This window comes from Podarcis pityusensis, assembly GCF_964106645.2.
Source record: "Podarcis pityusensis genome assembly, chromosome: 3".
NCBI classification, from domain to species: Eukaryota; Metazoa; Chordata; class Lepidosauria; order Squamata; family Lacertidae; genus Podarcis; species Podarcis pityusensis.
In genome coordinates, this window is record NC_138026.1 from 69,939,205 (window position 1) to 69,952,817 (window position 13,613).

Sequence of the window (13,613 nt, forward strand, 5' to 3'; positions counted from 1 at the left end):
GGTTCGCCAGAAGCGGCTTAGTCATGCTAGCCACATGACCTGGAAGCTGTATGCCGGCTCCCTTGGCCAGTAAAGTGAGATGAGCGCCGCAACCCCAGAGTCCTCCACGACTGGACCTAACGGTCAGGGGTCCCTTTACCTTTATGTATACTAACAGTAACCTAGACTGGTAGCAAATCGGCAAACAGTGCAGATCTCTGAGCACAGGTGTTATATGCTGACGAGGCCCTTTCCTGTCAGCAATCATGCTGCAGCATTCTGCACTAACTGCAGGTTCCAAATCAAGACCCACACACAGCACATTGCAGTAATCCAGCCTTGAAGTAACCAATTCAAGAACTACTGTGACAAGGCTTTCCTGGTCCAGTAATAGCTGTCAAACCAGTCACAGCTGGTCAAAGGTACTTCTAGCCACAGAGACTACCTGAGCCTCCAGTGACAGCTGGATCCAGAAGCAGCTCCTTCAGGAGGAGTGCAACCCCATCCAGGGTAGGCAGCTGACCAGTTTTTGAGACATGGGAACTCCTCACCCACAGTGTCTCCATCTTGCCGGGATGCAAGCTCCGCTTGTTTTTCTCATCTATTTCACCAGTGTGCCCAGTCAAATGGCCCAGGGATTGCACGGTCCCTCCTGATTCAGATGTTATGGAGAAATAGAGCTGAGTGTCATCGGCAGACTGATGGTACCTTGCCCTAAAACTCCTCATGATCATCCCCAACAGCTTCATATAGATATTATATAGCACTGAAGAGAAAATAGTCCCCTGCAGCAGCCCATAACATAGCTGCCAGAGGGTCGAAAGGCCCTCTCTCAGTGCTGCCTAATTTCTTTGATCAGCCATGCAGGATGACATATGTTCACTTGCCCCAGATCATGCACATGCCTGAGACTTTCTATTTCTGAAGCTATTTCTGAAGCTTCGTGTCGCTAATTGACTGATACTGCGTTTCTACGGGAGATCGATGGATCGTCCGGTGTCGGCGTGGGGGCATGACGGACTTTGTCTCCCTGGCAGTATCCCAACAACAGGTTATGGGCCCAGATTCACTGCACTTACAGGAGAGTAAGACTGCAAAAGACTGCGTTGAGGTATGTGGGCTAAAGCGAGGCTTTTCTGTTGCCGCGGTAGCCTCTTTGATGTCCGGCTGGCTTAATTGGCTTGGGAGCTGCGCCAGAGGCTTCGTGATTAATGAGCTGCCGAGATAAGAAGTTTTTGAAGGCATAAAGGCTCACGGCTCAAATAAAAGCCTGGAATTTTTCCAAGCCTCTGAAGGTACTGAGTGCCCAAAATTAAATCGGCACAATTATGAGGCCTGGGCTGTGTGGTGAGAGTTTACTACAACAGTTTGGAGTGTGGCGTACTGTGTGTGAAGCCCCTCCAGTTCCTCTGACAGATAGATGGAGGGCCCAAGATTCACGGGCCATAGACGTAATTGTCTTGTCTGTCTCTCTGGAGGAAATTGCCACACTGGCTGGCAACACGACCGCACGTCAGATGTGGAATGCTTTGAAGGTTGCCCATCTGCCGGTCATCCCAGCCCAGAGTTTGACTGCATCGGAGGTCCTGGCTGTTTCCCAGATCGAGAGTGATAGCAGGGATGCTGAGGGCACCGGTTGCAAGCTGCAGGGGGAGCTGACTGTGATGTCATCCCAGGCAGCATTCCAGCCTCCAGGGGGAGCCAAGGAGTCGGCAGCTGAGAGCTCTGTTTCCTGTGAGAACCAAGGTAATCGTCTTTGCAGAGGCCGGAAGGCCAGAAGTAAACAGAGACAGATGCCTGCAGATGGCCAGGAGCAGGGGGGCAAGCAGCAAAAGCCCACGCCAGTGGAAAACAAGGCTATGTTTGCTGGCAATGCTTCACCAAAGGCCAAAGGCAAGTTTGATGGCCAGGAGCAGGGGGGCAAGCAGCAAAAGCCCACGCCGGTGAAAAACAAGGTTTTGCTTGCTGGAAAAGCTGCTTCAAAGGCCAAGGCCAGATTTGTTATTGACTCTGGAGCGACCCGCCATCTGGCAAAGGATCGGCACCTTTTTATCTCCTTCACACCTCAAGATGGAGAGATCTACCAGGCTGATGGAAAGATATCGCGGATCGCAGGAGTTGGGACTGTGAAACTGGCAAGTCTGCATACAACCATCAAAGATGTACTTTATGTTCCAGGTGCTGCAGACAATTTGCTCAGTGTCCCACAGCTGACTGGGTGTGGTTTTGAGATTTCCTTCAAGAGGAGTGTCTGTGTCATCAGGAAAGGCAAAGAGGACATTTTGCATGCAAAGTTTATGGATGGCTTATTCTGTATAACTTATGATGACAATGCTGTTGCTGTGTCTAATGTTGATTCTTGTTGTGTTGCAGAAACTAACAAAGTTCTTCATGCAGGATGCATTCACGAGGCACACAGAAGGTTTGCTCACATGTCTTGGCAGGCACTGGCCAAGATGCCTGAGTTGGTTCAGGGTTTGAGCATCAAGCCCTGTAAGTTTCACATGAAATGTGTATCTTGTGCAGAGAACAAGGTGAAGGTTGCTCCAAAAGGCAAGGAGTCTAGCAGGCAGACTTCCAAACCCTACTAACTAGTCCATGTAGACCTGGTTGGTCCACTTGCGCCCTCTTTGGGTGGAGCAAGGTACTTCATGGTTCTAATTGATTCTTTTTCCAGGTACATTCATGTGTTTATGCTCAAGCAGAAATCGCAAGTGTTTCCTAGGTTCAAGGCATTCTGTGCTTGGTTGGAGAATGCTCACAGTAAACGTATCGGCTGTTTGTTTACTGATCGAGGCGGGGAGTTCACTTCTCAGCAGTTTGAAGCTTTCCTGACTGAGAAGGGAATCCAGCATGACCTCTCAACACCTAGATCGCCATGGCAGAATGGACTTGCTGAGCGAGCAAACCAGACATTGCTACAAGGCCTAAAAACCTTGTTGCATGATTCCAATCTCCCTGAGAAGTATTGGTGGGAGGCTTTGTCCACGTTCGTTTATTCCTATAACAGGAGACTGTCATCACCTATTGGTTGTACTCCCTATGAGAAGATGTTTGGTAAAAAACCTTACGTCAAGCACATGAGAATCTTTGGTTCTGACATGTGGGTACACACCCCACAGAGCAACAAGCTTGGGAAGCGTGGGGCACATGGTTTGTTCATGGGGTACGAAAAAGGTTCATACAGGGTATGGATGACTGACTAAGTCTATTAAGTTCACAAAGAGTGTTGAGTACAATCCTAAGTGGGGGGGGGGGAATGTGGGAATTTTCCAGAGTTACCCAGAGGAAAATGAAGGTGATGTGAAAAAAGCAGATGGTGCTGAGGTAGAAGAGGAAGCTGAGGATGATGATGATGATGATGATCAGAGTTCGGATTCTAGCTCAGTGGGTGGCGCTGCTGCTGATGTCAGCGACAGTGATGACACAGCAGACTACATGAGCGCAAAGGCCTCAGTCAGACCATCTGATGCGTCTGACAATGAACTGGAAGAACCACTGTTCACCATTGGTCACTTTTCTCCTAAGAAGGAGGAGATGAGTCAAGAAGACTTGCGTCTAGTACGCAGGTCTGAAAGGGCCACAAAAGGCAAAGCTCCAAAGAGATTTGCTGATGAGTTTGCTAAGACGGCAACTGCTGTTCTTAGTAGCTCAGAGAAGGTGTGGGAACCTTCAAGCTTCAAAGAGGTTCAGGAGTTAACCTCTAAAGATGCTGAGCCTTGGCTTAATGCCATGAAGGCTGAAGTTGATTCCTTGAATAGGAACCAAACTTGGGAACTGGTACCGGTAGTCCCAGGAATGAGACTGGTTGGCAGCAAATGGGTCTTCAAGGCCAAGACAGACCAGAATGGCAAGGTAGTCAGACACAAAGCCAGATTGGTTGCCAGAGGTTTTTCACAGGTACCAGGACAGGATTACCACGAGACCTACTCACCCACCGTCAAGTATGAGAGCATTCGGCTAATGCTCAAGATGGCTGCAGAGGAGAAACTGCATGTTTCCCATCATGACATTAATACAGCTTTTTTGTACAGGGTTTTGGGGGAGGAGCTGTTTATGCTTCCACCTGATGGAATGCAGATACAGAAGGGAATGGTCAGTAAACTTCGGAAATCCTTATATGGTCTCAAGCAGAGTGCCAGGTGTTGGAACACAAAACTCACTGAGACATTGCTTTCTCTAGGTTTTCACCAGGGCAAAGCTGATCCGTGTGTGTTTGTCAAGGAGGAGGGGCAAAACAAACTGTATTGTTTATGTTTTGTTGGTGATCTTCTGATGTTTTGGAAAAATCAGGCTTTGTACCAAAGCACCCTAGCTCAGCTGAAGGAGCACTTTGACATGAAGGATCTTGGTGAGGTATCCAACTATCTTTCTCTGCAGGTGGAGAGGGACCAAGCAGGTAATTTTCTGGTACACCAAACACAGAAAATTGCTGATGTATTAACCAGGTTGAATTTGGTTGATGCAAACCCAGCAGACACACCGATGGTGACAGGTTACCAGGTAGATAGTACTGCTGAAGCGTTTTCTGACACTACGCTGTACAGATGCATTCTAGGCAAGCTGAATTTCATTGCTAGATGTTCAAGACCTGACTTAGCTGTAAGCACTAACCTGCTTAGCAGACATGCTAACAATCCTACTGTTCAGGATTGGAAAGCTCTGAAGCACATAGCCCGCTATCTGAAAGGGACTTTGCACTAGAGGCTGAGGTTCACCAGTCAGAAGACTGGAGGTCTTGAAATCTTTGCAGATGCAAGTTTTGGAAGTGACACCACGGATGGTACAAGCACTTCTGGAGTATGCTACATGTACAACCACTGTCTGTTTGACTGGCTGTGCAAGAAGCAGACGACAGTAAGCCTAAGTTCCTGTGAAGCAGAACTCAATGCACTGTCATTTTCACTCATGGATTGTGAATGGTTGGTGCAACTGTTTAAGGACATCAGAGTTTCTGTGAAATGTCCTATACAAGTGTATCAAGACAATAGATCCTGTTTGGCTTTGCTGAACTCAGAGAGTTGCAAGCAAAGAACCAAGTACTTGCAGATTAAGCTTCATCGTGCAAGAGAGTGTATTCAGAAAGGACTCATTCAGGTGTCTTACATGCCAGGAAATGAAATTCCTGCTGATCTGTTGTCTAAGGTTGTTAACAGAGAACAACTTAAGGTTTACGTACAGAGGTTGCAATTGGGTTGAACCACAGGTACTACAGGTTACATGGAAAGGGGGAGGATGTTAGGATATTTCCGTTCCACCTTAAAAGGGAGCAGGCTTTGTGAGTCACAGAGTCTGTGTATTTCCTGTTCACAGGATGTTTATGCTTTCGTTTCTCTCTGTGCCTGAGACATCGAAGCAGGCAGTCATGTTTTTTTTCTTTGTTCTGACCAATGCTGAATAAATTTGTAAATATGCTCTCCTGAGTGCATCTTTCATTGTGCGAACTCTGCTGATAGAGCGTGCACGAGCTCTGGAATGTGGAAAGCTATTTCTGAAGCTTCGTGTCGCTAATTGACTGATACTGCGTTTCTACAGGAGATCGATGGATCGTCCGGCGTCGGCGTGGGGGCATGACAGACTTTGTCTCCCTGGCAGTATCCCAACAAATATAAGTATTTTACCTGCATAGTTTTTACTGCTGCTATAGCTGAGAACCAATTCAAGACTACCAATAAGTAAATCCTATTTTAAGCTTGCTTCCACCATCTGTTGTCTGATTTCTTTGTTAAGTGAGGTAAATGAAAAGGGGGAGCCAGCTTCAATTTTGCTGCTAAGAATGGGACTTTGTTCAACCCACACATGTGGGCGCCTGGAGGGGTAAATTACAATTAATATATTTGTTCCTATCTATTAAAACCCATTCCACAATATACAGCTGAGGGATTGGGCTACAGAATAGTAAGCTGAGACCCAGTGCCATACATATCCCACACTGTCGGAAGTAGGTGATAAATCCCTCAGCTACTCTCCTCCCTCTGCCTCTTCACTGAGGGGGGAACTCCACCAAACCAAACTTCCCCTCAACCTAGGTTGGGAAATATATTCACTATTTTAACCTTCATTTTTGTCTGGTCCTTATATTCCCTTGCAATGATAAACACCCAGTTGTTGTTTGGTTGTTCATCCTAGTATTTTTGGAAAGAAGGGTTCCTGAACTGCATACAGGGCCGGATTTAGGTTTGATGAGGCCCTAAGCTACTGAAGGGAATGGGGCCCTTTATATGTCCAGCTGTTCTTTGTCAACAACAAATTGTCACTGTTTTTTGTGTTGAATATATGCTATATGGTAATTTATGGACCTAATAGGCATCTAAAGTCATTTGCACATAACAAAATATGTATTTTATCAAAGTAACTTACATCATAGGAGCCAACACAACACAAAACACTGTTGCTGTATGTAGGTTTTATTTTATTTGTGAGATATATATATATATGAAATGTACATCCAGGGTTTTTTTCCTTTCATTTTTTTTGGGGGGGGACCCCAAGAGAGTGGGGCCCTAAGCTATAGCTTGTTTAGCTTATATGTAAATCCGGCACTGACTGCATATCTTATGCCTGGTCAACTTGGCACACAGAGCAAAGCTGTTGTTCAAGGCTCACTATTTAACTCCATTCCCTAACTGGGCTGTGGCATTTTGATACCTTTTAGATAGACACAATGCCTATCTAAAAGGCATGGTTACTGCTCAGTCCCAACTGTGTCTATTCAGAAGTCAGTCCTATTGAATTCAATGGGGCTTACTTCCAGGTATGTCGAGTGAGGATTACAGGCCTAGTATTTATTTAGCAAAACAAAGTTGTCAGTATCACCAGGGTTACTCTCCAGTTTTCTTTTCCACTTTGTTTGATCATACTTCTGAATTTTGTAGAAGCTTAATCCTGCAAAGATACACCTCTTTGGTGATTTGAGGGCCCTGTTACCCTATCTGCAAATGACTTTTCCGTGGTCCCTAGGTGAGTATTGTAGCCTACAAGTAACAAACAGTAAAATAAACAAGTCATAATATATTTATTCAGGAACCAGAAATGCCAGTCTATATTCTTTGACTTAGAAGCCTTTTCAGTTCACATCTGAGGCTCTGGATGCTTCTCAGTCTCTTCTTGGTCTACTTGAGTTCTCTCTGCTTTGTCACTCAAAGCTCTCTCAAGAAACATATGGATGGGCCTCTCTCTCTTCCAACATCCAACAGCAAGATATATGAAAGGGTTGATACTGCTCTTGATGGAATCAAACAACAGAGAAAGTAGAAATGGGATTGGTGCATCTAGTGTTTGGTGCCAATATGCGATGGCATCAACAGTTCTAACTGTAAAAGAAAAGATAAGAAATACAACAGCTAAGATGGTGATGGTGATATCAAGTCTTGCTGGAGCACTTTGCTTGGCTTCTCTTTGCATTTTGACACAAAGAGCTGCGGTAGAAAAAAGCATGATGGGTTGGAAAACCAGAAAAGTTATTGTGATTTCAAATATAGTTGCAGCTGTGCAATCTGCTCTCTCTTCGTTGTGAGATGAAAGGAACCTTGGATAGCAGGAAATATAGGCCACCAGTGAAACCAGGCAGGACAAGGGCCACAACACGGCACACACAATGATGGAGAGGTACTTTCGCCTGTGACGTTGATACCAGACTGGGAAGAAGACAGTGAGGTACCTTTCAGCAGTGAGAGCTGTTACCAAGTAGATGCTGGTGTTGTATCCAGATAAATATATAACCTCCATTACACATGAAAAGTAGAGATTGACATAAAGTTGTGCCAAAAATGTGATAAAAACTATAATGTAGTAGATGTTTACAATAAGATCAGCAGCTGTCAAATTGAGAATATAAACTGAGAACCTAGTCCTCTTGATCCTGAAGCAAAGAAGCCAGAAGTCAACTCCATTCCCAATTAATCCCCAGATGCAAGTTGGAATAGATAAAATGATAATTGTTTCCAAGAAATATTGCTTCTTTGCCCAGTTCTCCAGTTGTGCATAAATTGTATGGATTGTAGCAGTGTGGGAAGACAAAGCAATTGCATCTGCCATGGCCTTAATGTGTCCACCAATTCTTCACCTGCTATAAATCAAACACAATTTGTCATTAGTAAGATGTAGTGATAGAGGTAGAAAACATCCAAGAAGATCACTTGACAGACAATATTCCAGTCCCATAAGCTTTGGTTCGTCGTTCAGTCGTCTTAGTCGTGCTCAACTCTCCGTGACCCCATGAACAAGGGCATGCCTTGGAATTTCTTCTCAAAGCTTCTCCTTTTGTGCATGGAGTGTTCATGGCAAAATACTGGAGTGGGTTGCAAGTTCCTTCTCCAAAGCTTTGGTTAATAAAGGCTAAACTGGAATTTATTTTCCTCCCTAGGCTGCTTCCTCGGCACAGGGGCTTTCTGCATTCATTTAGATGACACGAGGGTGCTTTATCATTACACAATTTTCTGTTGCCTTTCGCTGCTTCTATGGTAAGCCCTAGCAGGTATCAACCATCCAGATACTCCCCCTAAAATATCACAACCTCCAGAAGATAATGCACCCCAGATCTACATGTTTGAAGGATTCTGTACCTGTTTTCTCAGTACAGACAGAAATTACAGTCAGTACTGGATTTTTCCAGAAGTCATCTGCAAAAGATGAATAGGAAACAGTCAAATTTGAGTTACAGGTAGGTAGCCGTGTTGGTCTGCCTTAGTTGAAACAAAATTAAAAAATTCCTTCCAGTAGCACCTTAGAGACCAACTAAGTTTGTTATTGGTATGAACTTTTGTGTGCATGCACACAAAAGCTCATACCAATAACAAACTTAGTTGGTCTCTAAGGTGCTACTGGAAGGAATTTTTTTATTTTGAGTCAAATTTGAATATGTTTCAGCTATACAACCCTTCTGCAAGGAAATGTTTTGTACCAAATATACTCATATGCAGAAAAGCATTCAAATAGTCAATATTGCTTTACATAGCAATGAGGCTTTATGGTGGTTCAGTTTCTATCAAGTACCAGTGCTCTGTAGCTGTTGCGGGTAAGAAAATACAGCCTACCTTGCACTGGAAACATATTGAGCAACTCACAAGAATGAACTCATTTTAGAACAATCACACCCTCAGGTTTTTTTAATGAAGTGAGTGACAGGGTATGCAATTTCCTCATAATTACACACACACACACACACACACACACGTACATGATGCCATTTGGCTAACTTCCATGATCCAAACTTCTGTTTCATGAAGTTAATTCAGGATATCTAAATGTGCAAAATATCCCAGTTCAGACCATCATTCCTCTCTTAATAAGCTTAGGTGTGCACACACCTTTTGCTCATGCAGCTCTTTCCCTCCTCTCTTCACAATGTGCAGCAGTCCAACGCAGGCATCTCCAATTCAGCACAGCTGTCATCTGAAATGAGAGTTACCAGGTTTCAAACAAGCCAGTCCTGAAAGTGCCTTATGAGCCTTGGGCTTTGACACACCTTTCAATTGTGCAGCCAAGATGGGTTTACTAGTGACAGCAATTGGTTATAGGCTTTTCCCGCTAAGGGCCCCATATCTTGACTTCTACCGCCTCCACAGCAATCTTTTGTGGCGTAGTCGGTTGTGCCATCTCAGGACTTTATCATCTCACAGTGCTGCATGTATAGACCAGGCCTTGCCCTCTGAACTACCTGCAAGGCCTGTATCAAGCAAACTCCATTCCAGGGATTCACTTGGCAAAGTGCATGCCTATTATGAAGAAGCCAGTTGAATGTGGTGAAAGGCACACTAGTAGGGCCAGAAAAACACAAGCAGGATACAAGGCATTATCTGGTTCCTAGGCAAAGTTCTAAAACAGGACTAGCAGGTGTGGCGTTTGCCTCCTAGGTGGGTCATAAGGAAAGAGTTAAATGAGTGTGATGTGATTGGCCAGAGAGAAACTGATAGGAGGAGTTAGAGTTAGAGTCTGTGTTGTGTGGAAGTCAGTTGAGAGTTGGGAGTTGGTGAAGGAAGAGGGAGGATAAGTCTGTGGGTTGGTCGAGTTGTGTTGTGAGGGAGTGAGAGGAACTGTTAGGTGGAGTCAGATAGTTAGTTGGGATAATCAGTTTGAAGTTGTTAGGAACGTATAGGACAGTTAAGGAACTAAGATTAAGAAACTGACAAGAAAAATTAACTGAAACCTTAAACTTGTTCATGCTAAACAATAAACTTGATTATTTGTTAATGTGAACATTAACGGGTTGGTGGCAGCGAAGAGGCAATCACAGTGGTGGAACAGGGATCAATAGACCGTCAAACGTCCGGGGACCCTGTGTGATCGCCACAAAAGGCAAGAAAGAAGGCAACATTTTCAAATAGATGCAGTCATCCAAATAGAGTAGGCTGATCTGTTGATCCAGCAAAGATCTGGAACTCACTGAAGGTTTATAAATGTGGCTGCCCAGACAGAGTGCTTAGCTCCTTGCCTGGGTAATTTTTCACATGTTGGCTCTGGAAGTTTTAGGAGTACCTTGACTCTGTCACAAGTTCTGAAACGGAGTTGTTGGAATCTGAGGAAGGGGGCTGCAAATATGGTTGCAAGGGTTGTCCAGCAGCTCTTGTGGCACAAGGGCTTCTGGTTGGAGGGGGTCCTTCTTTGGGGTTTGAGCAGAAGGGAATTTTCTTGCCATCTGTTTCATCTGTGGAGTTCCCACTATGTTTCCCGATTGTGGGAGTTTGACTCCAAGGTAATGTAACGCAATTGCATCTTCTGGAGAGAAGGTGTCAGGGGCAGGTGTTGGATGGAAATGTAATTCCATCTGTACAATTGCTTTCTCCTCTGACGCTGCCACAGCTATACCCAGGCCTCATCACAGTACAAAAGGTGCATGTACAAAAGGTGTACAGTGATCTACTCAACACCATGGTTATGACTGAAGGTTCATAGGAAGGAAAAAAAACCAAATTCAGTCTAGCAAATTCCCAGGACATTTGTTAAAGACATGTAATGATGTGACTAATGAAAATGATAAATAAAATATAAGCATAGTTAAAGCATTAAAAACATTTTAAAACACCAACAAGCATAACATAATGAGCTTCAAGATAAACAAATAAATGCTACCGTTATAGTTAACCTCCAGTTGTCTTTTCAACCTTAGGGGGCCACTCTCTTGCTCTTCTCAGGAGCTTAATACTGCAAAAGTATGAACCACAGCACTGTGGTGATGTGTTCCTATGTAATAAATGGAATGTAAGAATCTTATGACCTCACAGCAACTGTTTTCTGGAGTGTGGCAACATCCACAATTTTATCACCCTCAGACATGGCTTTTTTAAGACTCGCAGAGGCCCAGGAGTAGAATTTCATTTGTGGGGCCCGTGCTCTTAACTGTACTCTATGTCAATGTAATTTCTCTTCCTCAACAGTTTAAAAATGATTTTATGATTTTTTAAAAAGCTGTAGTTTATTTCAGAAGCGGCAAGTTAGGGAAAAAACACGCAAACAAAATTCAAACACACACATGGCTCTCTGCAGGGGATAAACAGTTCCTTCCAGATTTCCAGATTGCATTTTTTACTTATACCCCACTTATCTGACTGGGTTTCCCCAGCCGCTCTGGGCAGCTTCCATTATATATAAAAAGGTAATAAATGCAGGTGGGTAATAATGCAGATGGAGTCCAGAGAGAAAAGAAACTGATAACACTTTACTGAGGGAAACTTGACGAAAACAGTATACAGTACAAGGAGAAATAAACAGAGACATCTTCTTGTTCTGAATTCAAACTTTGTTCATAACAGGAAGACATATAACTTCTAATACAGGGGGGAAACTAGATCAGAAATACACGATCAATTAGAACATGCAGTACCTCAATAAGCATCATGCCACCCAACCTGGTTGCTAAGCAGCACCTCCAAACACCTCCCTCTTGCCTAGTTGGCTTACTGAGAACAGAATTAATCCTTAGATTACAAAGTGAATGACCCCTGTTGTTACATTTCTAACATGGAGAAGGTTAAAGCAGGGAAAGTATTGAGGGTTTCAGCAGTGAGTGGAAAGATGCTGTCTGCGCACCAGAGGCTTCATTGACAGGTTTTTAAAATAGTTCTGCTGTAATTATATTAGAATAGAAGTTGTTTCAAATCCAGTTCTATTGTTTCCTGGTTACTCTTTGATCCAAATCTCATGCCCGTTGTCCCATATATGTATCCTGGTTCTGGTCCAAGTGTAAACAAAGGTTATAGACTCTTGCAATTATGCCTTTATGCAAGATAAACAGAATTTCCCATTTGTTCTCCAATTTTGTATTAGTACCACTCCAGCCCATTCCCACAAAGTGGTTTAAAGGGACATAACTTATAGACAGACTTGCAGGAATATGGGATATTATATACTGAGAGCACAGGGAAGCAACATTTGCTTCTTTGAAAAGTCAGACAACTTTCTCCCCTCTTCATTCCTTACTGATTAAAGCAAATACTTTCAAAGGGCAACACTTCAAAAACCAGCTCATTGCAAAAGGAATTGTCTTTTTTAGACTAAATACATTTCAAAGGAAGTAGAAAATAGGTTTAACTTGGTAATAATTCTAATGATAAAGTGAGAATGGGGTAAATATGCTTTCTTAATACATATATTTTACATGTTCTCTAGAGTAGGAGTGTGGCACCTATGGCCCTCCAGATGTTGGATAACAACTCCTATAATCCCTGACCATTGGCTGTGCTGACTGGGGCTGATGGGAGTTGGGAGTCCGACAACTTCTGGAATGCTACAGGCTACTCATTCTTGCCCTAGAGCAGTGGTTCTCAGAGGGTGTGGCAGGAGAGGATAGCAAGTGTGGCAGGAAAATTAAGGACAAGCAAAGAAGCATTTAAACATTCCAGTGTAGTATAGTATAGCATCCACACCTCTCTTCAAGAGCATTGGCTGTTCTTATACAGTTCTCCACAACATATTGTTGTGAACAGGGTTTTTTCAACTCTGACAAATATGAAAGATCACAAAAGAGAAAGGCTTATTTGTGTTGATGAGAGTTTGTTTCAAACTAGACCTAATATAAATCAGATTACCTAGAAAAAGCAAACCCACACCTTTCATTGAGTCTGTATACATGCTTAACGTACATATGTAAGGGGCTTGTTTAAAATTACATTTTGGCAATGAATGATTCATGTTCTTATGTAGCTGCATTGTTTTAAACTTTCTGGATGCCCCACGGTCATATTATAAAGTAGTTGTGTTCTACTGTATGTTATAAATCGTATTACTGCTGGGAGTTGTTTCTTTTTGTTTTCCAAAGTATTTATTATTGATAAAACATTCAGTGTGCTGAAAGCAATTTTTTTTCCTGAAAGTGGCCCAGAGGAAGAAGTTTGAGAACCACTGCCCCACCAACAATCCTTACTAGCTGGAGCTTATTTTCAATTTATATTTTATTGACCTTTAAGCTGCACTTTTACATTAACATCTCTGTACAGAGCTCTTATCTGGGTCATCTGCAGACCGTCTGCCTCTGTATTCAAGATTCACTTCCTTTCTTCCAGATGCTTGTTGATGAACCACCTTGAGAAGCAACCAACTCACTTATGCCCCAGCAAGGCTCATGTACTCTTACACCTCTACTTTCCTCTGTCCTTTCCTCACTTTCCTTATTCTCTATCATATGACAAGGCACAAAT

The 13,613-nt window shown here is 43.4% G+C and overlaps 2 protein-coding genes across 11 annotated transcripts; one reads left to right on the forward strand and one right to left on the reverse strand.

The window, feature by feature from the left end:
• Positions 1-145: 145 nt before the first annotated feature.
• LOC308473039 (uncharacterized protein) lies at positions 146-6,894 on the forward strand (the record flags this gene model as incomplete). Its single annotated transcript, XM_080998287.1, has 3 exons — positions 146-1,090; positions 1,458-2,401; positions 6,855-6,894. The coding sequence occupies exons 1-3, from the start codon at positions 992-994 to the stop codon at positions 6,892-6,894; spliced, it is 1,083 nt and encodes a 360-aa protein (XP_080854413.1). The 5' UTR covers positions 146-991.
• Positions 6,895-6,975: 81 nt separating this feature from the next.
• LOC308474452 (proto-oncogene Mas-like) lies at positions 6,976-11,188 on the reverse strand. 10 transcript variants are annotated; one of them, XM_081000745.1, is made up of 4 exons: positions 11,050-11,188; positions 9,288-9,372; positions 8,544-8,600; positions 6,976-8,044 (listed from the first exon to the last, which is right to left on the reverse strand). In XM_081000745.1, the coding sequence occupies exon 4, from the start codon at positions 8,014-8,016 to the stop codon at positions 7,051-7,053; it is 966 nt and encodes a 321-aa protein (XP_080856871.1). In that variant the 5' UTR covers positions 8,017-8,044; positions 8,544-8,600; positions 9,288-9,372; positions 11,050-11,188; the 3' UTR covers positions 6,976-7,050. The 10 variants fall into 10 exon arrangements, with proteins under 10 accessions (XP_080856871.1, XP_080856869.1, XP_080856874.1 ...); XM_081000743.1 differs by having other exon boundaries at positions 6,976-8,047; XM_081000748.1 differs by having other exon boundaries at positions 6,976-8,047; positions 9,288-9,365; positions 11,037-11,168.
• Between the last annotated feature and the right edge of the window lie 2,425 nt (positions 11,189-13,613).